General features: G+C 37.3%; 1 protein-coding gene across 8 annotated transcripts; it reads right to left on the reverse strand.

Annotated features, from left to right (window-relative positions):
- Positions 1-597: 597 nt before the first annotated feature.
- Positions 598-16,975, reverse strand: LOC110778288 (uncharacterized). Of its 8 annotated transcripts, XR_002530742.2 has the most exons (16): positions 16,804-16,974; positions 16,592-16,726; positions 15,783-15,869; positions 14,980-15,051; positions 13,607-13,805; positions 8,172-8,290; positions 7,248-7,619; positions 7,008-7,142; positions 6,436-6,573; positions 5,485-5,640; positions 5,109-5,348; positions 3,103-3,269; positions 2,847-2,967; positions 2,556-2,764; positions 2,372-2,452; positions 1,138-1,196 (listed from the first exon to the last, which is right to left on the reverse strand). XR_002530742.2 is itself a non-coding variant. In XM_021982857.2 (15 exons), exons 1-15 carry the CDS (start codon positions 16,930-16,932, stop codon positions 972-974), a joined length of 2,376 nt encoding a protein of 791 aa, XP_021838549.1. In that variant the 5' UTR covers positions 16,933-16,974; the 3' UTR covers positions 598-971. The 8 variants fall into 8 exon arrangements, 6 of the variants coding, with proteins under 6 accessions (XP_021838549.1, XP_056690263.1, XP_021838550.1 ...); XM_021982857.2 differs by lacking the exon at positions 2,556-2,764 and having other exon boundaries at positions 598-1,196; XM_056834285.1 differs by lacking the exons at positions 2,556-2,764; positions 16,804-16,974 and adding an exon at positions 15,185-15,228 and having other exon boundaries at positions 598-1,196; positions 16,546-16,722.
- Positions 16,976-26,711: the final 9,736 nt, after the last annotated feature.

Below are 26,711 nucleotides of genomic sequence, written 5' to 3' on the forward strand. Positions count from 1 at the left end.
CTGAACCACTCTAAAAGACATGAACTTTGGCGACACCTTGAATACTTTTCTCACCAAAATAACAAACCTTGGATGCTTGTCGGAGATTCTAATGAAACAAGGTTGAATTGGGAGAGAAACTCAAGCTGCCCAGAAACATCTAGGAGGACTTCACTTTTAATGATTGGGTAAAGAGAAACCAACCCCTAGATGTGGAGTTATCAAAGGGTAGAAATTCGAGTTTCATCAAAATGAAGCAACCTTGCCACGTGACATAGACTTGGTGCTAAAACAAGAGGAATTATTGTGGTACTAAAAGGCCTGAGTAGATTGGATTCAGGATGGAGACTACAATACCACTTTCTTGAAAGAAATGTGTCCTTCACCCAATGTGCATTAGTCTAATACCAAGGTTCAGTCTAATTACGAATAATTAATTCATTAAGATTAAGTGATCGTAACAACTAGCTGGAGCAATATTTTCGATCAGTGAGTTCTAATCCTTATTAGGCTCACAACTTACTCTTGATTGAACCTACAAGGTCACACCAATGACATAAAACAGATCACCGGATTAAATGAATCGAAAATTCATTTAATGGTATTTCAAGAGATTAGTTCGGAAAACATAAATATACGATAAGACGTTGGATCAGAATCGTATATCATATTGCGTATATTCGTAAGCTAGGTGAAACGAATAATCGTATTGTACGAAATTGGATCGTCAAGTACTATACAATAAAGCATTGGCTGAAAGGCCATCAGATGCATACGAGGAGGAGCTGCCAGCCCACGAGCTGAATGCGCGAAGCGCTCGAGGCCCATGAGCGTAGCAGCAGCGTGCAAGGCAACGCAGCAGCGCATGGCCCATGGCCTTGTTGGTTGATGCGCACGAGCCACATAGCAACAACATATCAGCGTTGCAATGCGTGCTGGCTTGGGCACGGCCCAAGGTCCAACAACGTGCAGATGTGGTCGTGTTTGTGTGTTTATGCGTTGGCCGGCCATACTCCATCGGCAAGTTCCCTTTTGAGGTATCGCAGATACGGAAACATCAACTCAGCATGATTCCCATAATAGTTTGAGAATATGTTATCCATCTCATATACAGTGTCTGCTGCAGCAGTATCACCCAAAGCTAGCTGAAGAGATGAAAGCTTTACGAGCTCATTTCCAAGGGCAATATGACCAGGACCATATAGCTTCTTCAGAATCTGTTGGCACCAAAGTAGTAAGGTTATTATACTAGAATTCACACTGTAGGGGAAATTAATAAGAAAAGACTAAAAAACCAATCCAAGAACACAGTACAAAAATCATCACTTCACCAACAATGATTTTCTTGGATTTCTTTACCAGTACTCAACGTGTATCTAAATTATTTAACATAATGTATAATTGCACATAAAAATAAGTGTTATACAATTATTAAAGTACTTTCTACCATAAATCGAACTCGGTCTTTAAGTTACGCAATTTAGAAGGTGGACCATGGTGCACATAGAGCATGGTGCACCTTAAGAACACTAGTATACAATTGAAAGAACATCTGGTTACGAGAAAAGAACATGAGTATTTTTTTTATTTAGGTTTTTACTAAATAGTAAAATAATATATTATTTTTGTAACAAAAAAGTGAAATATTATATCGCATGTTCTTTTGCCGAAGTGTCATTTCTTTTGCTTATGCACATATGTTCTTTTGGTGCACCATGCTCTATAGTCCATAGTCCACAGATTGAACTATGTATTCTTGACATCAATGTATTGAATTATAACTTAAACAATCCGTGGACTATGGACCGTGGTGCTATTATTTTTTAGTGGATGATTATTTGGTTTCCTGTTCTTTCCAACTCCTTCCCTCTGTGGTCTAATAACCAGCCTTTACTTTGCTTATTTTACAAAGTAATAAAGGTCCCACGACATATAGAACTTCACATGGCATTTGTAAAAAATTGTTGCTTTATTAGCACCTTACTAAAAGACAGACGTGCACTCTACTGGTTGTCAATGAAAACAAATCGGTGGAAAGAAGGCCTTTACTTTATAGTGTAACATAACTAACTGAAATAATTCAATTGCCGAATACAGGCATCAGAATATATGATCCACAAACCAGGAAATGTTTTGTGAGAACATAATGTGAAAATAAAGGTCAAACAAAGTAACATTAGAGTGTTACTTCGTTGTATAGACACAGGAAGGAGGGGGTGAGAAGGATTTATGCAAATGACATTCATGGCATACAAAGAAATAAATGTTTGCCTGTCCAAGTTATTCAAACTTAAATCACAAGCATATATAGGTATTCAGCAGAGAAAAAAAACTGTAAACACAGATGAGCGTACGACAAGACACAGTCGTAGCCCGGTTAATGCAAATTTACCTGAATGGATATTATACAGTGATCAATTGCTTGTTGCATCTCCCCAACTGAACAAAACGCCTCCGCAAGAATATCTTCTGCCTACAAATTGTCAGTTGTAATTTATGTATTACCTCAGATGCTATTATATTTGCAGCAAAGCTGTTTACAAGCTAAGTGCATGTTTATCTGCAAATATACTTACTGATCTTTAGTGATTACTTGAGATGTATTACTCGAGCTTTAATAGATAAGAGGTTAGGTAAATAATTCCTTAGTGATCTTTGCTACTTCTGTAGTGGATTCTTCTAGAACGTTTTTTTCACTTTAACCAGGATTTAACAACAATAAGGTCAGGTGAGGCCAGAATGGTTTGTAGATCGAACCATGCAGTTTATTAGTAGTAGAAAGAACCTGTTCAGTATAAGGGTGGATCAGTTGAGGCATACTCTAGGGATAGAGCTATTAATCTGTTGAGTATAAGGCAGGATCTTACCTCTGCAAGTTTCTTGTTATATGAATGAAGTGTTGATTTCAGATCATTAAGAGAACTCAAAGCATTTGACAGGATACCATTACCAGCATAAACCTCATTTGAAACAGCAGCTCCCTTCAAACTACAAAGCCGCACCAGTTAGGAAAAGTGGATATATACCTTTGAAAAATTAAATCAGCTTCATAAACTGAAAAATTAATAACTTTTACTACAGGGCATCACTTCCCTTTCACTTCTTAAGGTTATACACTTATACCTTTGAAAAATTAAATCAGCTTCATCAACTGTTGCATGCAGAGACTTCAGATCACTAGCGTAGCCACATTTTAGGCAGCATCCAGATTGAATATCAGGGAAGTAATTACTATGCCCAAACATGAGGCCGGCAATGTTCTTGACCTCGTCATTCATCAACTTGTCAACCTTCAAACAGTGGTCAAACAAAATAATCAGTATTTCTGCAGGAATCTAGTACCAGTAGCATGGTCTAACAAATAGCTTATCTGAGAAAGTTCCCTAAGAAGTGAAGCACATTATGCAACACTGGAAATTTCAACTATAAGATTCCGAAACGTTGTAAGGAACCGATTACAGGCTAACTGGGGCCAAAACTATTAATGTAGTGGTGAATGACAATGCAGAGTTGGTTGGTTACTTGTTAAAATGATGACATTTAGAAATCTCTTGATTTTTACTAAATAAGAAGAAATATGCACTTTGGCTGCTGGTTCCTATCAAGTGATTTTTTTTATAACTCAAAGCCTGAACAATAAGTAAATAAGTAATCCATGATAAAAGGACACTTCTGTTTGTTTCGACGTTGAAAATTAGTTTTCATGGAAAACAATTTTCAAGGGTGAACACAATGGTAAAACAGTTTTACTTTGTTTGTTTGCTTACAAAAAAAGTTATTGAGAAATAGGAAATGGAAGTGGAAAGGAGAGGAGAGGAGAGGGGAGATGGGAGGAGAGAAAAAGAAATGTTAGGGCGTATAGAGGAAAATGTAGCATTCCTTCTTTCCAAAAGGAAAATGTTTTTCTCTTGGAAAAATTGTATCCACCCGTTAACAAACCAAAGGAAAAAGAGATTTACCGGGATAGTATTTTCCGTCAAAATAAACGGATCCTAAGACTGAGATAAAGGAAAGTAATCCATAACAAAAGGACCCACTCCCCAACTGTTTATTACTCCGTATTTTTTACTTTCCTATGAGCCCACTTAAATCATAAATGACTCCATTTTTGGTAACTTTTACACCCTATTTGCATAATTATTACTTCCTCCGTTTTTTAATACTCGCAACGTTTGGACTTTTTCCACTATTCATATAATCTACTTTGACTATTCGTAGTGTTTTTTATATAAGATAAAACATAGTCATGTGGGATCTTGTTAGATTTCTCTCAATGTGTATTTTCAAAATATCAATTTTTTATAATTTTTGCATAAAGAGAATTTAAGATATAAATGATCAAAGTTGTGCATTGGCATGCATGAAACTAACAAACGTTGCGAGTATTAAAAAACGGAGGAAGTATATCAAATTCAACTATGCTTTCTTAATACCTGTGCCGGTCAACATGTGACTCCTAAACAAATACGGAGAGAATACAGTTAGACATGAAAAAACTAAACAGAGACTGAAATGTGACCGAAATGTGACCAGGATGACCTGATTTTGACCGGAAACTCAATCCGAAACCGAATCCAACCTGTTATCGACTTAACCCAAGGTGATATGTGCCGAAAGTTTTAAGAAGTTGTTTAACTTAGTAATTGCTACTTCCTCCGGTTTTTATTAGTGCACCATTTGTAATTTTACACTATTCATACACTCTCTTTTATCATTTTTTTTTTGTGATTTATACATAAGGAATTATATAGTCATGTGACATATTGTTAGATTCGTCTCGATATATATATTTTTAAAATATTAACTTTTTTTAGTTTTAACTAATGCATAATAAGAGATATTAATGGTTAAAGTTTTGCATTGGCAAGCGTGAAACATCAAATGGTGCAATAATAAAAAAAAAAACAGAGGAAGTATTTTTTTGTTCAAAATATAAAGACAATCATCAACCAAGCCTTTGAATCCAAACACCAGACAAGTCCATTCTGTTACTCTTAAATCACAAATTTGGCAGTAGGTCAACACCTTGTAGACATTTGCTATTATATTCTCATCTATATTATTGATCAAATTCATCATTCAAAAAGACAACATATAGTGTTCCATGGTTTTATGGTCCGTATACATACCTCTCGTTGATGCTCCATGCTGTGAATTTCAGGCGTCTCTTGTAAATGACAGAATTTGTGTTTCTGGTGCTCCACCATACAGTCATCAAGAACCACACCAGAGCAATTGAGTTTAGCACAGCGGAAAGCATTTAAGACAAGATCAGGAAGGTTAACTTTAGTACATCCACTACATTCACATTTGAATGAATAATTGTCTTGCAGAAATCGCTGCCGGTTACTGTAATCCCACTGCCCAACCTGCAAACACATTAGGAGGTTGCATGTTGTGTTACAATCAGAGATTTCAAAGAACCTAGAGTTTCTAAGATGGCATAAGAAAATCATAATGTCAACAACCAATCCGAACATATCAAGAGGACGAGAACATTAGCACCTGTGGCCCATAAGATAGCTCCAATGGACACCCAGGGAGCACAAATTCTGTGGTTCTTATCAGAAGTGTACGAGAAGTGAAGTAGGCATGGACATTAGGCACGCAGGAGTGGTTAAACAGACTGCCAGATAAGTATATTGCTTGTCCAACTCTCACCTTTAAAAAGAAAAAAAAAACGGAGCCAGATAAGTACCAAATTCATCAGATTTCACATGAACAATGTATCCTACAATAAAGCAGTGTGAGAAAAGGCAGGACAAATACACATTAGGCAGTATAGAAACTGAAAGTAGTGGCTGACTAGAAGCTCTCTCCTCTTGCCACCTTTTCCTCCTTAAATCCTACAAACCCCCCTCCCCTCCTAAAACACGGGGACAAAAAAGGCAGAGTAAAGGTTTAACACAAATGCTTATAAATAACTGTAACATGCTTACTTTTTTATGGTTTACTTATTTATACAATTTTTAAAACCATTTAAAAAGGTTTGGGTTGAAGGGAGTCAGATTTTTGTGTTAAATTAATAGGTCGAATTAAGGGCTGAGTTCTCCAACCAATTTAATAAAGGTTTGGGTTTGAGTTGAGGGGTTTCCAGCCTGTAAATATTGACACGAACCCGAACCTCACTCGACAGTTGAGACAACCTGTTCGTCCACTCTATTTTTCCTGCTTAGCACCAAAGACTTCAAGTCTCTATGACTACACCCCTAGATTAACATGATTGATCTGTGCAACATTCATAGTATGGATGACAACCAAGCAAATATTTTTGACCCCTTATTTTTAAAATTCTTGACTTGCCAGTTTGAGTTCGCAGGTATGATAGAGTCCCCTCTCTGTCTCGGCTGTTATCACAAACTTGATGTTCAAATCAAATGATTGATAACATGTCTGATACAGAAGCCCTGTTGTTAAGAAATTCAAGTGGATTGTACATATCTGCATATTGCATACCTGCTCAAGATTATTTGTCATAGTGTCTCCAGGTAAGGGAGCATTTCCTGATTGATTTAGCGGATTGTACATATCTGCATATTTCATACGAACAATTGCCATGGAGTTGATCTTTATTTGAGAAATAAGAACGATAACCTGCATCCACAAACACCAGCAGTATTTAAAAACAGAAGATGGTATCATTTAGCATTGGAAGTCTTTCTCAACAACTTAACAATCCAACTCCCACTAACAAAGACAAAGCAACATATTATTTAGTTGCAAGAACATTGTCATCGTTGGAACCTTTCACTATGAATACAACGCAGAAAATGAAAAAGGAAAATAGAGAATCAAATCTGTTCAGACAAGCATTTGACTTGCATTGATATTGCAGTATCACATTTCATTCAGAAACAATAAGTCTGTAAAACGTGTTAATCCTAATTTTAAGGTAGAGATTATCTTTCTTATAATTTGAGCCAGATTTGCAAATACGAAATCAAGCAATAGCAAAAAGCTTGTGTGTTTAAAGGGGAAACTTAATATATGCTTATGCATACGACGCCTTAAGAGGGAAACAGACGGACCTTTGCAAAAGTAGCTCCATGCAGCTCTAATTCAGATTTATACGAAGATTGCATACAGTAAATCAGCACAATTGAGTATACATGCAACTCCACTTTGCTTTCTGGAGGGAGATGTACATAATTATGAGAAAGGTCCTGTTCAAAAGGTGAGATGCCCAGAGATATCAAAACCCTTTATCGAGTAAATTAATCAAGAATGAATTACAGCCAAAGGGTTATGTAGCCAAGTTGTGTGCATACCAAATCTTTCAAATTCTCTTTAAGTTCGACCAACTTCACTAAAATACGACCAGCCAATACCACCTGGGTTGGCAACACAACAGGCCAATTCACACCACAACATTCATGTCCATGTTCAGTGATACACTCTCTGCTTGGATCCAAATCACTTTCTGCAGTCACCTTTAAGACATACTTTAGAAGTTCACCAGAAAGAATATCATCAATTGCTTTGCTAGTTACACATTTCCTCGAAATCAGTCCTCCTGCCTGAAGTTGGCAAAGCTCAGAACAGTACAATGGTATTGAACATGATGTACAGGGAACATTATCCGCCGGCAGTTCATTGAAACAAAAATGACAGTGTGTGTCTCGGAAGTTCTTCAATATGATCTGTGAAATGCTAAAGCATATCAGACACTCCATTACAGAGTGAAACAGCATTCAGAAATTAAGTATAGGGATCCCTCCAAACCTTGCACAAGGCTTTCCTAGTGTATTCATTTACAAACCAGCATGAACGGCAACAAGAATCAAAAATAAAAAACACAACTTGTCAATGACAATGTTAACTTGTTTATGAAGGTTCATGTTAGCCGTCCCCAAATCATTTAGTGACTAAGGCTTTGTTGTTGTTGTTGTTGTTTTTGTTGTAGTTGTTGTTGTTGTTGTTTATGTTATGTATTATCATGGTCATTCACATAGTCACCAGCCATGATCCATGCAAATTACATACATATTCATTAGCATTCCTCTTCACTGAAGATTGTATTGAACGAGCGGTCGAGTCCTAGAGCCACGAGGAGTTAAAAAAACAACGATACAAATTTACCAACATATAGATCTTAGAAAATGAACATATGTTTCAATAAAATACTTGCAATAGCCTAAAGAAAGAAAGCTAACATAATCTTCAAATCAAACACAAAACAGAGAAATCCATACCGCAGCATAAGGCTCTTCCTGATGAACTAAAGAAGCTGGAGGTATATCAAACAGTGAAGCCCTACCCCTCCCTTTGATTGGAGTAGATACACACTGAAGCTTTGCTTGTGGTAGCTCATCTATGGAAAACGAAGGTCTCAAAACTCAAGATATGGGAGAGTCTCTAAATTGATAAATCAAGAGAAAGAAACATGCTAGTTTGAAGCTGTAAATTCAGGCCAAACGAATATGAGAAGAAGGCCTTAAAGTTCCTAGCACAAGAAGATCAAACCTGATAACAGCAGGAAAATAATCAGTTTTAAAGGATGCCTATTTCCTTTACATCTCTAAACTAGTAAAACACTAATAACCTCGTCTAACTTTGCAGCAGTGTCTAGGTTCATACAATTGACTACATACTGCAGTAAAAGGACATGTGGATTTCAACAAGGATCACCGAGTGATTATCCTCTAAACTCACAGAGACGTAAATGTATCAAATATGAGTATCTAATAACGTTCTAAAAATAAATCACGCTGAACTTCTACCCCTGCGCCCTAGCCCTTGCCTCTTCCCCGCTGGCGGACGCCTCCAAAGCTCTTGCTCACACTCGATTTTCTTCCATTTAGCGCAATTTTATCTCTTGGCTAACAGATTAATGATAGATGGAGTGTGTACTGATGACAAGTGTCTATTCTGTGGTCAGAATTACAAAGCATATATTTGATCAGATGTCTATTTCCGATGGAGCCAAAGATTCATTTGTTCTTTTGGCCGTAGGATGTAATGGACTAAATCAAAATGGCTCTTAAAACCTCTTCGCTTCCTTTCCATGAAGTAGAAGATGGTCGTCCCGTTGTCGTCCCGCTATCGCTTTTGGGTCAATTGGAAACAACCTCTCTGCAAATGCAGGAGTAAGGTTGCGTACACCCGACCCCCCCTTACCCCGCTTCTTGCGGGACCCTTTTTGAGGCAATGGGGTAATGATAATGATGCCCATATAGTAATCGGTGCAATGAGAGAATATGAGATTGGCTCAACATCAAATATAATAGTCTACTTTAATGATCTAAGGTGCACAAGAAGCATTCTGCACTTCTGCACCCAAAGAACACAAGTGCTTATGTAAACGAACATGAATTTTTGATAAAAGAAAATGGGGTATGTTCTTTATTTATAACAATAATAACAATAATAATAATAATAAAAAGTATATCTCATGCTCTTTTATCATGTTCTTTTACATATGCATTTGTGTTCTAAGTAGTGCACTCTTGTCCATAGTCCACGAATTGATGATTTACCCGTTACCACTTGTGGAAAGTTAGGAATCATGCTTGGTGGAATCTAGCTCCTGATGTAATAGCTAAACAATGTAAGAATTATGTGTGTGGCAGGGTAAGATCCTTAGTCTTTGTTAAGTGGAACGATGATGATATTTGGTCGGTTGAATAGTTTGATAGATAGTATGTGAGTTATGTTTTGGTAAGTTTCCGAAGACATAGGTTAAGAGGGCCAAATTTGAAGCAGATAGGAAAGGAGATTTTCTATTGCTTGTGCAAGTTTTTCAATGAAGCGAATAGAAAAAAAAAAAGGTTATAACTTATAAGTGTTCTGCTAATAAATGAAAGAGGATAACAATAGGAAAGTAGTCAATTTTAGAGGATACCTATTTCCTTTATATCCCAAGTTTCAATACCTATTTCCTTTCCATCTCTAAGATCGAGTAGCCCCTATAAAGCTCCGGCTAAAGCCAACAAGGAAGTTAAACAATTTGTACGCAAGTTTGTAAATGATTTTGTAAGTGACCATGAACTTTGCGGATTAATGTCAACTATTTTAACTCAAGCTTCATCATTATCATTACCCCATTGCCTCAAAGAGGCTCCCGCAAGAAGCGGGGTAAGGGGGGGTCCGACGTACGCAACCTTACCCCTGCAATTGCAGAGAGGTTGTAATCCCCCGTAAATTTATACATTTTATTAATATATTTTAACGTATAGTTATTTATATTTTAATAGAATTTACGAATCTTAATAGTAAATATATAATTAACGTGTATTTATTTTAGTTATTTAAATTTTTAATATTTTAACGATTTATGAAATGAAAAATAATTCTAGAATTTTATGTTGAAAAGAATTTGAATTACGAAAACACGTTCAATTGAATTTAGAAAACAATCCTAAGCAGTGTTGAATTCAAATTCTAAAACAAAATTCTAATCCTAGCCCAAGTCGGTAAAGCCCAAATAGATAACCCACAATTCCCTATCCATGTTTTAATTCAATTTCACGTAAAACAAGAATCTCAATTCTCTCCTTTATTCAACTTCACGTGAAAGAAAACCCTCAAAACTCTTCCTTCCCTTCACGTGGACTGCTGCTTCTCTCTCCCCTTTGTCAGTCGCCACCACCAGCGCACACCACCACCACTGCACTCCTTGCTTCACCACCGTCGACGTGCTCCCCCCCACTGCCGGTACTCTCTCCTCCTCCCTCTTCTCTTTAGTTTTTCTTTTTCTTTCTTTTCGTTCCTCCTTTCGTTTTTTCTCCAGTTGAAGTTGTTGGTTTGTTTGCTCATCCAGCCGCCACCGCGTAACCACCGGCGACAACACCTGACCGCCGTCGACCGTGTCTGTGGTCGTGCCCAACCGCCGGCAAGCCTTGCTTCTCGCGCTCCCCTATTCGTTGCTTCTTGCTTCCTGCCTTACAAGCACAACCGTCCCTGCACAACCACCGCGACCACCAGCAGCGTCGCCCAGCCCCGCGACCACCTGCCTTGTCGCCGCCGTCCCTCCTCCGCCAGCACCCTTACTCCTCCTCTTTTTGGTTATTTCTTTAACCCTAAAACTATTTAATGCTTTAATTTTGTTTTAGTAGTTTAATTTATGTTTTCATATTTTAAATTTATGGTTTTAATTATCTAAATATAGAATTCAAATTTATATATTTGCATAATGAGTTTATTAAATTTCAGATTTATTAATTTTGATTGAAATAAGAATTTTAATTATTAAAACATGAATTTTAAGGTTTTAATAGTTTTGAAAACATGGTAGGATGATTATAAGTTATTAAAGTTATTGTTTTTATGATGTCAAACATGTTAATTATGTTTTGGAGTAGTTTGAAATTAGTTCATGTTGCTGGAAATTTAAAGTACGATGTTTGCAAAGAGTTTTCAACGAATTTCAATAACTAATTCATTAATTATGATGCTAGGAAATCAAATTTTCAAGTTTTGATATTGGGGAAAGTTCTAAATATGTTTAGGATGCATTTAGAATGCTTTATTGTGGTTGCGAATGATTAGAGATTCATTGGGATTATTTGTTGGTTGTTTTAGGCAGAGAATTCTCTTTAAATGACCTTTGAAAGTGTGAAAGTGACGTATTAGTTTGTTTACACAAGGTACGTACATACCTGTGTGCTTGGAATGTGTGTTATCTGTTGAAACCAAGTTGAAAGTTGTTGATGGACTTGATTATGTTGGAATTTCATGTTTAATATTGTTGGATGGACATGTTGAACATACTTCCTCCATTTTTTTATAATTGCACCGTTTTCCTTTTTCGGAAGTTGCATATTAATTGCACCATTTCCTTTTTTGGTAAGTTTATCCACATAAAATGACATTTCTATCCTTATCATCATTTGTTAAATCACATTTGTACTTAGATCACATGGGTATATTTGTCATTTATCACCTTTTAACCCCCATTCTTAAATCTTGTGCCCAACCCAAATGGTGCAATAATAAAAAAATAGAGGAAGTATATATTTCGTTATGAGGATTATAACATGTTAGTAGATGATTGATGCAAACATGTTTGATTGGGAACACTAGATTACTTTATATATATTGATTCAGGTCGATTGATTGTTGTTCCCTTTTAGCTTTTCACTACTTTATGAGGGCCGATGACCTTGTTTAGTAAGTTGAAACCTTATACCTATATAGAGGGGTTGATCAGTATTAAAGGAAAGGTTGGATTTAATTGGAATGAGTCTTGTTTGATACCTTTGTGATCACTTACTTAATTACAAGATAAAAACAGTTGTGAATAAATGTGGATTGTATGCCTTATGTGATTGTTGAGTCATAACAAGGTTTCAATTTGTAAATCATGTAAAGTGAAACTGAGTAGCAATAGCTTTAGACTGTGCACGTCTAAAGTGACGGACAAACAGGAGTTGGGGTTCATGGTGGTAGCCCATGGCCTTTATCTCGGACCGGATTGATCACCGTGTCCTATTTTTATTCAAACGTTCCTCGATATCGCAGGTCACTGAGGTTACGGAGTCGCGCCCGTACCTCGTCTTCCTTAGTGAAGCCTCTAGCTAGAAAACTCGGTCCATTGACTATCTCAATTAAAATAATAATATTGTTATAAAAGTCTAGTCCAGTCTAGCCTAGTCTAGTCAAGTGTGGTCGTCAAATTAACATGTTTTGTCTGCCCTTACTCGTGTTTTATTAGTATCATGTTAGGGTTGCTCGTTCAATAGTATCATGTTAGGATTATTATTGTTTCAGTATGTAATACTCAGCTTTGCTGATTATGTGCTTTGTTTGTGTGTGTTGATCATGGTTATGCCTTATTGATCCTGTGATGACCCATTTTGGTGAGCAGTCTCTAAGGATCAATAAGCGTTGCCATCTACAGGTTTGAAGATGATGCATCATTGGGATCGGGACTAGAGAGCTTGTATTTAGTTTTGTTTGCTAAGTGACTTGGTTTGTTAATTTGGACTTGAAACTTGTCGTACTATTTATATTTCCTTATTCCCGTTGATTGGTTTTTGGATTTAATATGTAATCGATTATTTATAAACCTAAAGTTAGTTTTATGTTTTCCGCTGCAAAATTCTGAATAAGCCGTTACGTTTTCACACGGGCGATAATGCCTTGATAATTCTCTACGTTTTATATTAAAAAGTTATTTTAGAAAAGAGAGAAATATCGGGTGTTACAGAGGTTGTTTCCAATTGACCCAAAAGCGATAACAGGACGACAACGGGACGACCATCTTCTACTTCATGGAAAGGAAGCGAAGAGGTTTTAAGAGCCAATTTGATTTAGTCCATTACATCCCACAGCCAAAAGAACAAATGAATCTTTGGCTCCATCGAAAATGGACATATTTTAACTCAAGCTTCGTCATTGAAAAATGCAGAATGTCTTGGTTGGTCACAGAAATACCTTAACGGAAAATGTTGCTATCAGATCAGGGTAAAGGGTGAAATTATTTCCTGGGTTCACCTCGAAACAAACTTACCTATAATTTCTGACATTCAGTGATACGATTATCTTCTTTCTGGGATATATCATTTCCATCAATAGCTAAAGGGGATATAATGTGCAAGTAGTTAAAAATGCACAATGCACAATGCTGATTGATAATAGCTAATTAAGAGCGTAAAAGATGGAAATGTGAAGGCATTAAATAACTCACCAATCACAAGCTGATCTTTCCCACTGAGCTCTTGAAAGGTACTTTCAGTTTTACTTTGACTTTCCATTAACTTCAGATCATTTTGTATTTGTCTCTTTCCACTTGAAGTTCCTTCAAAGTCCAAGGCTACCTTCAGGTCGCAGATTGCATCTTCATAATTTAACAAAGAAGTGTTGACCTTGCCTCTCCTGTACCAAGCCTACAATATATATTCAAATATAACAAAGAAGTGTAGAGGGCTAAGAAAAAAGAAACAAAAAAATAAGAAAAAGTTGGGGACCAACAACAACATCAACTCATTAATACAATCTTACCCCTAGTAATCGGAAAGATGCAAAATCCAAGAGTCCGCAGTGGGTATTAATAAAGAAGATTTTCCTTTTTCCAACAAAATGTCTAACCAATAATGTCTGCACGACAACTAAGAACACTTCCCCTCATCATGCTTTAGGCCATTAATTTGGAGATTAACAAGTAGAGTCCATTACAGCCAGTATACCCGTACTATGATATGCGACAACACAAACTAGATTTCCAGAATAGCAATTCAAATTGCAAGAAGCACTATCAATTGCAAAGCACTAAGTTTATCAAATAAGTGCCCACCCTCTCCTCCCCTCCTCAAAAGCAAACTTAGCAGTAATGCCAGGCTAAATTGAAAATTCCACTTCTTCCCATTTTATTTTAATATAGATGTTTTTATTACCTGCATAAAGAGGATGCAGAGGAGGAATATATTCTAGCTCCGTGCCTCTGCCTAGGATTATTCATTGAAGTTCAGATAATGACAAAAATGTGTCTCATGCATCGCATATCTTCTCATTTCACATGACAGTGAACTATCAGCCATATTGTGTAAGATCTACCCAGTTCTGTGCAATCCCTAAAACTAACACTAACTGATTCCAAATCAATCCTTTAGACTATATCATATTTCGTATACATTAATACCAACTTACTCAAGTAGGTGCAACAGAGTTTGTAATTTGCGTCAAATAGTGTACAGACAGATTTAAGACTGTACAGCAATTTCAAGCTTCACCTTCATAAGTACATAACCATACGGAGGGATAACTTACTTTTAAGTAAACATTTTTGCAAATAACCTATAGAAGTGCCGCTATGAAATACATACACAGAATGAACAGCTGAATTTATCGAGATTATCTTTTTCACAAACAATTTATTGAGTTAATTAGTGAATATCATTTCGTTGAATCCACACTTCTGCAGTAAAAAACTGCAAAATTATTCAAAGTGAACCATGAACTTCAGATAATGCTTGACCCTTCAAAAAATAAGGAGAAAGAAACGAGGCTAAAGTGAGAGAGAGAACTATAGACAGCGAGCAGAACAAAGGTAAGAATTTTTACCTTGGCATATTTTGGACTAATGGAGAGGACCCGGTTGCAGTCTCGTAGTGACTCCTCAAAAAGACTCATTTTCTGGATACCAGACAAATGAAAAATTAATGATGATTGCTTGATTGACAATAAGTTAGGAGATATCAAATTGTATTATCTTAAGAGGGAAAGGAACAGAAAAGTTAAGCAAGCTATGATGTCATGTTACATTAACCTTTCTCTATCTGGCTATTGAGATCCTTTTCCCAATTGCATTAACTGTACAACCACCTCCCACAAAAGAAAAGAGTAAGTTGCTTACTGCAAAATAGATAAGTGTCGACTTAAAACACATTGCACACTCCATCAACCCCAAAACAGCTTTTTCTAAACTTTTCCTCCAATAGGAGAACGAGGGAGCTCATATTTAAGTAATTGATGCATCTAAACAGGGCAGCTTAGGCTCAACAAATCTACTTTGTTCTTCATAATAATGATGAAATGCATCTTTGCAATGCAGGGCATATTGGTGTACAATTGGTATGAAAGGTCATGGTTGGTGGAAGAGACAAGGGTACATATGGGAGCTTTGGGGGATCTTTTTCTTTCTGTCTTTCAGAATTCTTAATATATTTTAACTTATCTGTGGATATTCTATCTTTAGAAATGGAGGCAATGATAAATCTCTGACTCCGTTTCAATGGACAAGAACTGGCCCTCTCCTTGAAGTAGACTTGAAACTGATATAGGAACTTTAGGAAGTGCAACGCTCTGAGTAATAAAATGATAATCAATGAAATGAAGCATATACACGTATATTGGATTCAACTCACATGAAAGGAAGAAGCCCGATTCACATACAAGGTTGCAACCAACTTGTTGCCTTTGTCAACAACATCGACTGGAGCAACACGTAACGCCTATCATTAAAATTAAAAGAATATGGAGTTAAGAATATGCATGAACAATAGAAGCTACCAAAGAAACGAAAAATGCTAAGCTTGTCACTCAAATAACTTATCCCCTACAAATGTTTTTATTTCAGGAAAGAGCATGTGAAGTCCAACAATATTTCCCTTCTTTACGAGAAACGTGCTATGAATCAAAGAATAAGATAGGTAGTCTGTTAGAGGAAAACCTTCATATATCGAACATATTAGAGAGAATTTTGTTGAATATTGATGAGAGTTTTAGTTAGCTTTTATTGGGAGAGAATCAGCCTCTCAAAAGCTTGAATATTATTTACATTTGTTGTTCTCCAGTTCATTAATCAAATTCATCTTCTTTTCTTCCTTATTTCAACGGTGTCTAAGCTATGTTTATTATTAGCAAAACATCTTGGTTTAACTTTTGAAAACAATGTCATAATCAAGCATAGTGAATAAGATCCATTTACGATTTCATGTCAACCTTTGACCACAATTTATATAGCTTCTAACTCAACAAAAACCTTTGCAAATGCAATATGTTTGACTGCAATTTACATTGATGATCAAAGCTAACTTCGATACTCAGAAATCAAAATCAAGTAACTAACCCCCCACCATTGCAAGCAAATCTAGACAATGAAACAAAGAAAATGACAAAAGCCCTCACATTTGTAGAATTAATTAAAGGGTACATTAATTCAAAAAATTGATACTTGTGAATAGAAACGAGCTGCGGAGGAGTAATCGGAAGAAGAGAAGCAAGCATTTCCCTTATTCTTCAATTCCAAAGCAGCCTCCTTATTCTTGTCGCAAAACCCCAGTTCAGGATTTGTCAAATCCTCAACCATCTGAAACAACAAGTTCAAACAACAATTAATAAGAAACATGTATTACAGAAAATTGAGGGGAGAAGAAAGGTTCTTACTGAGTGAAAGAGAGGGGATTTAGCTAAGAAATCATGGAGAGATGAACTTGTTGAAGGAAGATCTTTGATACTGCTTTGCTCTATCTTCCTCTTTATCTCAAATGGTATAATCGACTTTAGCTTCTCCATGGTTTGCTCTCCTTCTCTCTCAGAAAATGAGAAAGCTCTCTTCTTTTTCACTACTTATTTGGTTGGGATTAATGGGAAGGAAAATAAAAGAAAAAAAAAAGTAAAGGTAAAACAAGGTTTCCTGTATTTGGCACAAATAATGATATGGGAAGTGGAAGGAAAAGAAAAGAATTGGAAGGCTCTTTTATAAAATTTTCACTTTCCTTTCCTCCTAAAATTGGAGTAATTTGGAAGGAAAGAGAAAATTAAAAGCTGTCATTTATATTTTCTTTCTCTTCCCTTCATTTCTTTCCCTTAAACCAAACACATGAAAATAAAATCTATTTCCCTTCCTTTCTTTTCCTTTCTTTTCCCTTCCTTTCTTTTCTCTTCCTTTCCTTTACTAATAATGAATCAAATAGGGCCTGAATGTGGAATCAGGAGAAATTTCAAAACAATCCCCTTGATTGCCATATCAAGTGGCATTTTCGTAATTACAATGAGCAAATTTTTTTTTTTTTTATAAAGGTAAGAAAAAGGAGCTTAGGTTCCCCTTCGCACAAGGGTGAAACCTAAGTAGTCACTATTTACAATTTCTTCTAACTTTGGGCTAGAGTCCGGGGAAATACACATGGGATTACAAATAAGATGACCTACATTAGCTATCCAATCTGCTGCTCTATTTGCTTCTCGGTAGATATGTTTGATGTGAGTTGAGTCAAAATGCTGAAGTAGGGTCTTGCTGTCATGTATAATGTTTTGAAGTTTCCAAGGGGGCTTCCAAGTACCTTTTAGTGAGTTGATTACGAGAAGATTATCTCCTTTGATGTGAATGTCTTTGATACCTAACCTTATAGCTTCTTGAATTCCTTTGTGTAGTGCCAGGGCTTCGGCCATGTAGACTTGAGAGTTACCAAAATTGAAAGCCTTTGCCTCTATTGCTGACCCGGTGCTATTTCTGATGATGATTCCTCCTGCTGTCGATGAAGATTTGCGTGACCCGTCGAAATTGAGTTTGAAGGCGTCCATGGGGGGCGGAAACCACCTCACAAGGATGGGAGGAGAAGTGGTTGGCTGGTTGGGAGAAGGTGAGTGAGTGGTGAAGTGAGTACCTCTAAGTTGATGAGAATCGATAAGGAGTCTGAGCTCCCATTCTTTAAAAGTATTGAGGGCTCTGAAGAAACATCGGTAAGGAGAGACCTTCGTGTTGGAGAATACTAAGGCATTCCGTTCCTTCCGAATAATCCAGCATAAAATGATGAATTTTCGAAGAGCTACCTGGTTCCGTCTGATGTAGTCTAGGGATTTAAAAAAATCAGACATAGGAAAGGAGAAATCTAACCAGGTTTTAGTAAGCCTATGAGTCCAAACATTCTTCGAATGCTCACAATTGAGGAAGAGGTGGTCTAAGCTTTCGCTAGCTTGATTACATCTTGGGCAGCAATTTGAAGGGATTATTTTCCTATGGAAAAGCGTTTCTTTAGTTGGTAAACTTTTATGACAGATTTGCCAAAGGAAAAATTTCAGTTTCGGAGCTATATTGAGCTTCCAGATCCATCTAAATTTTCATTTTTCATTAATTTTAAGGAGGTCATGAGCAAGCCAGGTTGCAGATTTAACCAAAAATTCCCCAGAATTTGTGCAGCCCCAGATGGGAATGTCCTGGAGGTTGTTGACAGGTACAGGTATTCCTCTTATTAATTGAACCGTATCAGGTGGAAGAACTGATGATAGCTTTTCAATATCCCAGTTCTTAGTTTCATCAATGAAAAAACTAACAGTCTTATTGTCCTCAATAAGATTAGCCGAGATGCCCGGAAGCTCAGACAAGGCATATTGACCAATCCAATTGTCTTTCCAAAAATTAATAGTATTCCCATTTCCTAGTTTCCACCTTATACCTTTTCGAAGAATCTCTCGTTGATTAAGAATGCTGGACCAGATAGGCGAGTCTCTAGATTTCTTTTTAGCTGAAAAGAAATTGTTATTCTGAAGATATTTCTTACGCATAATTTTAGCCCATAAATTGTTTTCGTCTGTTAGGATTTTCCATCCTAGTTTAGCGATGAAGGCTTTATTTAGCGGGTAGGTTCTCCGAAGGCCAAGACCCCCTTGATCCTTGGGTTGACAGACTTTTTTCCAAGCGATAAGAGGGAGCGCATTCCCTATTCTGGATTGGTTCCAAAAGAATTGACGGTGAACCCCGTCCATCTGGTGGCACAACTTTTGAGGAAGCAGGAAGGAGGAGCAAATGTAGGCTGGGAGCGACTCAAGGTTGCTCTGGATGAGAGTCATTCTTCCTGCTTTAGAAAGAAAGTTGGCCTGGCAAGAGTTAATGCGGCTTTCGTTTTTCTGCAATATACAGCGGTAATCTGCTCTGGTGGGAATGAAGCCCGAGAAGTGGGCGCCCAGGTATCTACCTAGTGACATGGATTTTGTCATGTTGAAGATGCTAGCAAGAGAGTCTCTCTTTGAGTGAGTGATGGTTTTCGAGAAAATAATAGCCGATTTGTGGAAATTTACGAGTTGCCCTGAGAGCTTACAGAAGTCAGTAATGACTTTTAGAAGGTTATGACAAGCAGAATTAGTGGCTCTACAAAGGAGCAGACTATCGTCTGCGAACATTAAGCACGGAATTCTAGCGGTCTGTGGGGCTATTTTAAAGCCCAGTCCCAGGCTGGGCCTAGCACTAGCGTTATTTAGCATAATTATAAAGACTTCCATGCAGATGATAAAGAGATACGGCGAGAGAGGGTCACCCTGCCTTAAACCCCTAGTTGGGGTAAAAATCTTAGTCGTCCAGTTATTGACTTTAAGGGAGTAGGAGACCGTTGTGACAGTTGCTTTGACCCAGTTGATCCAGGTTGACGGGAAGCCCATTTTGTGTAGAACTGCCCATAGGAAGTCCCATTCTATCCTATCATAGGCTTTTTCCATATCTTGCACCAACAGGAGGTTATCATGAATTGATCTACCAGGGGTGAAGGCATTTTGAAAGGGGATAATGTGTTTCTGGAGAAAAGGACTTAATCTAGTAACTAGAAGTTTAGAGATAGCCTTATAAATCGTACCACAAAGACTTATTGGTCTAAAGTGGTTGGGATTCTCAGGATTGTCATTTTTAGGAATGAGGGCTATTAGTGTGTGATTGAGAAAAGGCGGTAGTTTTCCGTGGGAAAAAAAACTTTTGATTGCTAAAGTAACTTCTGGGCCAATTGTTTTCCAGTATGTTTGGAAAAATTTCGGGCCAAAACCGTCTGAACCTGGTGCTTTTAATGGATTCATACTAAAGAAGCTCTCTTTAATTTCATCATCAGAGAAGGGGGCAACAAGATTTTCTCCCTTTGTGTTAGTTACTAATTGTGGCAGAAAATCCAGATTAAAGGTTCTACCATTTTGTACTGAGGATTTAAACCTGTTTTTAAACGACTCATACAGAATTTTTTGTACATTTTCCTGACCCTCTTCCCATGTGTTGTCTTCATTTTTGAGTCTGTAGATATGGTTTCTAGCCGCTCTATGTTTCATAATTTGATGGAAAAATTTAGTGTTCCTGTCGCCTTGGTTAAGCCAGATTTTCTTCGCTGAGCTTTTCCAGGCATGTTGTCTATGTATTAGGATTCTCTCTCGTTGCTTGAGCATTCTGAGAAGGTGATTTCTCCATATAGGGTTGAAAGGTTGAGATATTAACTTATCTTCTAATTCTTGAATTTTATCCGCGTTTGCTTTAAGTTGCATGGTTTTATAGGAAAATCTTTCCTTGGCCCATGACTTTAGGTCATCCTTAATGCTAGTTAGTTTGGTTCTTATTCTAAAAATCCTCGAACCTTGAATATTGGAGTTCCACTTTTGTTTAACAATTTTAGTTGGTTCCTCAAATAGAGTCCACGAGTTTTGGAATCTGAAGATTCTGTTTACCGGTAGGGCCTCTGAGTTGGTATCGAAGAACATGGGGGCATGGTCTGAGCTCGTGAAGGTAGCATACTTGATTGTAGCATTCGGGAATTTGTGAGAGAAACTTTTGCTTGCGATGGCACGATCTAGTCGTTGATATAATCCCGGGTGGGATTGGGATTTCCAGGAGAAGGACTGTTGCAGACAAGCGATGTCTGTAGCATTGATTCGATTGATAAATCTTGAAAATCTTTGGCATTGATTCTGGGTGACTGGGTTACCCCCGAGTTTATCTGTTGGTTGGAATAGTTTGTTGAAATCACTGACTAGAATCCAAGGGGTATGAATATTTTCGTAAAAAGTAGACATTGAATCCCAGAAAAGGTCTTTGTCTATGTTTTGAGCAGGGAAGTATGCCCCTGATACTAGAATCTGGTCGTTGGTTGGTTTATATAATACACTAAGATGAGCACATCGATCCACTAGAGTGTAGTTTTGGAAAACAATCCTAAGCAGTGTTGAATTCAAATTCTAAAACAAAATTCTAAACATATTTAGAACTTGCACCAACAGGAGGTTATCATGAATTGATCTACCAGGGGTGAAGGCATTTTGAAAGGGGATAATGTGTTTCTGGAGAAAAGGACTTAATCTAGTAACTAGAAGTTTAGAGATAGCCTTATAAATCGTACCACAAAGACTTATTGGTCTAAAGTGGTTGGGATTCTCAGGATTGTCATTTTTAGGAATGAGGGCTATTAGTGTGTGATTGAGAAAAGGCGGTAGTTTTCCGTGGGAAAAAAAACTTTTGATCGCTAAAGTAACTTCTGGGCCAATTGTTTTCCAGTATGTTTGGAAAAATTTCGGGCCAAAACCGTCTGAACCTGGTGCTTTTAATGGATTCATACTAAAGAAGCTCTCTTTAATTTCATCATCAGAGAAGGGGGCAACAAGATTTTCTCCCTTTGTGTTAGTTACTAATTGTGGCAGAAAATCCAGATTAAAGGTTCTACCATTTTGTACTGAGGATTTAAACCTGTTTTTAAACGACTCATACAAAATTTTTTGTACATTTTCCTGACCCTCTTCCCATGTGTTGTCTTCATTTTTGAGTCTGTAGATATGGTTTCTAGCCGCTCTATGTTTCATAATTTGATGGAAAAATTTAGTGTTCCTGTCGCCTTGGTTAAGCCAGATTTTCTTCGCTGAGCTTTTCCAGGCATGTTGTCTATGTATTAGGATTCTCTCTCGTTGCTTGAGCATTCTGAGAAGGTGATTTCTCCATATAGGGTTGAAAGGTTGAGATATTAACTTATCTTCTAATTCTTGAATTTTATCCGCGTTTGCTTTAAGTTTCATGGTTTTATAGGAAAATCTTTCCTTGGCCCATGACTTTAGGTCATCCTTAATGCTAGTTAGTTTGGTTCTTATTCTAAAAAACCTCGAACCTTGAATATTGGAGTTCTACTTTTGTTTAACAATTTTAGTTGGTTCCTCAAATAGAGTCCACGAGTTTTGGAATCTGAAGATTCTGTTTACCGGTAGGGCCTCTGAGTTCGTATCGAAGAACATGGGGGCATGGTCTGAGCTCGTGAAGGTAGCATACTTGATTGTAGCATTCGGGAATTTGTGAGAGAAACTATTTCTTGCGATGGCACGATCTAGTCGTTGATATAATCCCGGGTGGGATTGGGATTTCCAGGAGAAGGACTGTTGCAGACAAGCGATGTCTGTAGCATTGATTCGATTGATAAATCTTGAAAATCTTTGGCATTGATTCTGGGTGACTGGGTTACCCCCGAGTTTATCTGTTGGTTGTAATAGTTTGTTGAAATCACTGACTAGAATCCAAGGGGTATGAATATTTTCGTAAAAAGTAGACATTGAATCCCAGAAAGGGTCTTTGTCTATGTTTTGAGCAGGGAAGTATGCCCCTGATACTAGAATCCGGTCGTTGGTTGGTTTATATAATACACTAAGATGAGCACATCGATCCACTAGAGTGTAGTTTTGGAAAACAATCCTAAGCAGTGTTGAATTCAAATTCTAAAACAAAATTCTAAACATATTTAGAACTTGCACCAACAGGAGGTTATCATGAATTGATCTACCAGGGGTGAAGGCATTTTGAAAGGGGATAATGTGTTTCTGGAGAAAAGGACTTAATCTAGTAACTAGAAGTTTAGAGATAGCCTTATAAATCGTACCACAAAGACTTATTGGTCTAAAGTGGTTGGGATTCTCAGGATTGTCATTTTTAGGAATGAGGGCTATTAGTGTGTGATTGAGAAAAGGCGGTAGTTTTCCGTGGGAAAAAAACTTTTGATCGCTAAAGTAACTTCTGGGCCAATTGTTTTCCAGTATGTTTGGAAAAATTTCGGGCCAAAACCGTCTGAACCTGGTGCTTTTAATGGATTCATACTAAAGAAGCTCTCTTTAATTTCATCATCAGAGAAGGGGGCAACAAGATTTTCTCCCTTTGTGTTAGTTACTAATTGTGGCAGAAAATCCAGATTAAAGGTTCTACCATTTTGTACTGAGGATTTAAACCTGTTTTTAAACGACTCATACAAAATTTTTTGTACATTTTCCTGACCCTCTTCCCATGTGTTGTCTTCATTTTTGAGTCTGTAGATATGGTTTCTAGCCGCTCTATGTTTCATAATTTGATGGAAAAATTTAGTGTTCCTGTCGCCTTGGTTAAGCCAGATTTTCTTCGCTGAGCTTTTCCAGGCATGTTGTCTATGTATTAGGATTCTCTCTCGTTGCTTGAGCATTCTGAGAAGGTGATTTCTCCATATAGGGTTGAAAGGTTGAGATATTAACTTATCTTCTAATTCTTGAATTTTATCCGCGTTTGCTTTAAGTTGCATGGTTTTATAGGAAAATCTTTCCTTGGCCCATGACTTTAGGTCATCCTTAATGCTAGTTAGTTTGGTTCTTATTCTAAAAAACCTCGAACCTTGAATATTGGAGTTCCACTTTTGTTTAACAATTTTAGTTGGTTCCTCAAATAGAGTCCACGAGTTTTGGAATCTGAAGATTCTGTTTACCGGTAGGGCCTCTGAGTTCGTATCGAAGAACATGGGGGCATGGTCTGAGCTCGTGAAGGTAGCATACTTGATTGTAGCATTCGGGAATTTGTGAGAGAAACTATTGCTTGCGATGGCACGATCTAGTCGTTGATATAATCCCGGGTGGGATTGGGATTTCCAGGAGAAGGACTGTTGCAGACAAGCGATGTCTGTAGCATTGATTCGATTGATAAATCATGAAAATCTTTGGCATTGATTCTGGGTGACTGGGTTACCCCCGAGTTTATCTGTTGGTTGTAATAGTTTGTTGAAATCACTGACTAGAATCCAAGGGGTATGAATATTTTCGTAAAAAGTAGACATTGAATCCCAGAAAGGGTCTTTGTCTATGTTTTGAGCAGGGAAGTATGCCCCTGATACTAGAATCTGGTCGTTGGTTGGTTTATATAATACACTAAGATGAGCACATAGATCCACTAGAGTGTAGTTTTGGAAAACAATCCTAAGCAGTGTTGAATTCAAATTCTAAAACAAAATTCTAAACATATTTAGAACTTGCACCAACAGGAGGTTATCATGAATTGATCTACCAGGGGTGAAGGCATTTTGAAAGGGGATAATGTGTTTCTGGAGAAAAGGACTTAATCTAGTAACTAGAAGTTTAGAGATAGCCTTATAAATCGTACCACAAAGACTTATTGGTCTAAAGTGGTTGGGATTCTCAGGATTGTCATTTTTAGGAATGAGGGCTATTAGTGTGTGATTGAGAAAAGGCGGTAGTTTTCCGTGGGAAAAAAAACTTTTGATCGCTAAAGTAACTTCTGGGCCATTCTGAACCTGGTGCTTTTAATGGATTCATACTAAAGAAGCTCTCTTTAATTTCATCATCAGAGAAGGGGGCAACAAGATTTTCTCCCTTTGTGTTAGTTACTAATTGTGGCAGAAAATCCAGATTAAAGGTTCTACCATTTTGTACTGAGGATTTAAACCTGTTTTTAAACGACTCATACAAAATTTTTTGTACATTTTCCTGACCCTCTTCCCATGTGTTGTCTTCATTTCTGAGTCTGTAGATATGGTTTCTAGCCGCTCTATGTTTCATAATTTGATGGAAAAATTTAGTGTTCCTGTCGCCTTGGTTAAGCCAGATTTTCTTCGCTGAGCTTTTCCAGGCATGTTGTCTATGTATTAGGATTCTCTCTCGTTGCTTGAGCATTCTGAGAAGGTGATTTCTCCATATAGGGTTGAAAGGTTGAGATATTAACTTATCTTCTAATTCTTGAATTTTATCCGCGTTTGCTTTCAGTTGCATGGTTTTATAGGAAAATCTTTCCTTGGCCCATGACTTTAGGTCATCCTTAATGCTAGTTAGTTTGGTTCTTATTCTAAAAAACCTCGAACCTTGAATATTGGAGTTCCACTTTTGTTTAACAATTTTAGTTGGTTCCTCAAATAGAGTCCACGAGTTTTGGAATCTGAAGATTCTGTTTACCGGTAGGGCCTCTGAGTTCGTATCGAAGAACATGGGGGCATGGTCTGAGCTCGTGAAGGTAGCATACTTGATTGTAGCATTCGGGAATTTGTGAGAGAAACTATTTCTTGCGATGGCACGATCTAGTCGTTGATATAATCCCGGGTGGGATTGGGATTTCCAGGAGAAGGACTGTTGCAGACAAGCGATGTCTGTAGCATTGATTCGATTGATAAATCTTGAAAATCTTTGGCATTGATTCTGGGTGACTGGGTTACCCCCGAGTTTATCTGTTGGTTGTAATAGTTTGTTGAAATCACTGACTAGAATCCAAGGGGTATGAATATTTTCGTAAAAAGTAGACATTGAATCCCAGAAAGGGTCTTTGTCTATGTTTTGAGCAGGGAAGTATGCCCCTGATACTAGAATCTGGTCGTTTGTTGGTTTATATAATACACTAAGATGAGCACATCGATCCACTAGAGTGTAGTTTTGGACCAGAATTGAGTCATTATTCCAGCAGACCCAAAGCCCACCACTATGCCCAATAGGGTCGATAATTATATGTTTTTGAAAACGAAAACCTTTGATCACATTTTTACTAGTGGAATTAGACGTCATAGTTTCAAGAATAAATAAAATATCCGGTCTAAAGGTGGTGATATAGTGATTGATATCACCAATTGCTTGGAGTTTTTTTACCTCCTTGAATATTCCATGTGAGAATTTTCATAAGTAAGAAATAGCAAAAATAAAAGAGGCCTTTAGCCCATGTAGTTCGATGCGGATCAAAGTCAGGTTCCAATTAGCACAAACAAAAGAGGCTAAGACCAAAAGGAATAATACAAAAGCTTTGCACTGAATAGGAAAACTTATTACAGAAACAGAACTCAAAGAACACCATTGACATTCCAGGAAAGGGAAAGAAATCTGTTCAATGCCCAGGAGTGGAAACGCCAGAATTGCACATTTAAAGGGTGAGTAATATTCCAACTGAGAAGACAAAACAAGGTAGTAAAAGTTAGCCAAAAGCTACTAAGTAAAACGAGTAAATTTGGCCAAGTAACAAAGTAGAGAAACCAATTTGTCATGGGAAGGTGAAGGTTAAGTAAAACATGAAAGTCCTCAGGTAGGAAACATGAAATGTTTCTTACTACATCATAGGATAAGAACCAGGGGCCATCTTTGCACTCAACCAAAAGGTACCAATCAAAGAGCTTCCTGTAGATTAGGTTCCTCCATTTGAAATGGAACCAGAAGGTGGTCCAAAGTCTGACCTTAATCCTGACCAAGGTAAGAGATTTGTTCCACAGCTTAAAGTATAAGATAGCATGAAGCCAAGGCATACAACAAATTAAATAGAACCAACTCGGATCAATAACCATTAAAATCAAAATATC

This window comes from Spinacia oleracea, chromosome 1 (assembly GCF_020520425.1).
Source record: "Spinacia oleracea cultivar Varoflay chromosome 1, BTI_SOV_V1, whole genome shotgun sequence".
NCBI classification, from domain to species: Eukaryota; Viridiplantae; Streptophyta; class Magnoliopsida; order Caryophyllales; family Amaranthaceae; genus Spinacia; species Spinacia oleracea.

Coding starts and splice junctions, on each gene's coding strand:
- LOC110778288 (XM_021982857.2), bottom strand. CDS start 16,932: ATGGAGAAGCTAAAGTCGATTATACCATTTGAGATAAAGAGGAAGATA. Junction 16,727..16,803: donor AATCCCCTCTCTTTCACTCA/GTAAGAACCTTT, acceptor TTGTTGTTTCAG/ATGGTTGAGGATTTGACAAA. Junction 7,143..7,247: donor AAGAGAATTTGAAAGATTTG/GTATGCACACAA, acceptor CCTTTTGAACAG/GACCTTTCTCATAATTATGT.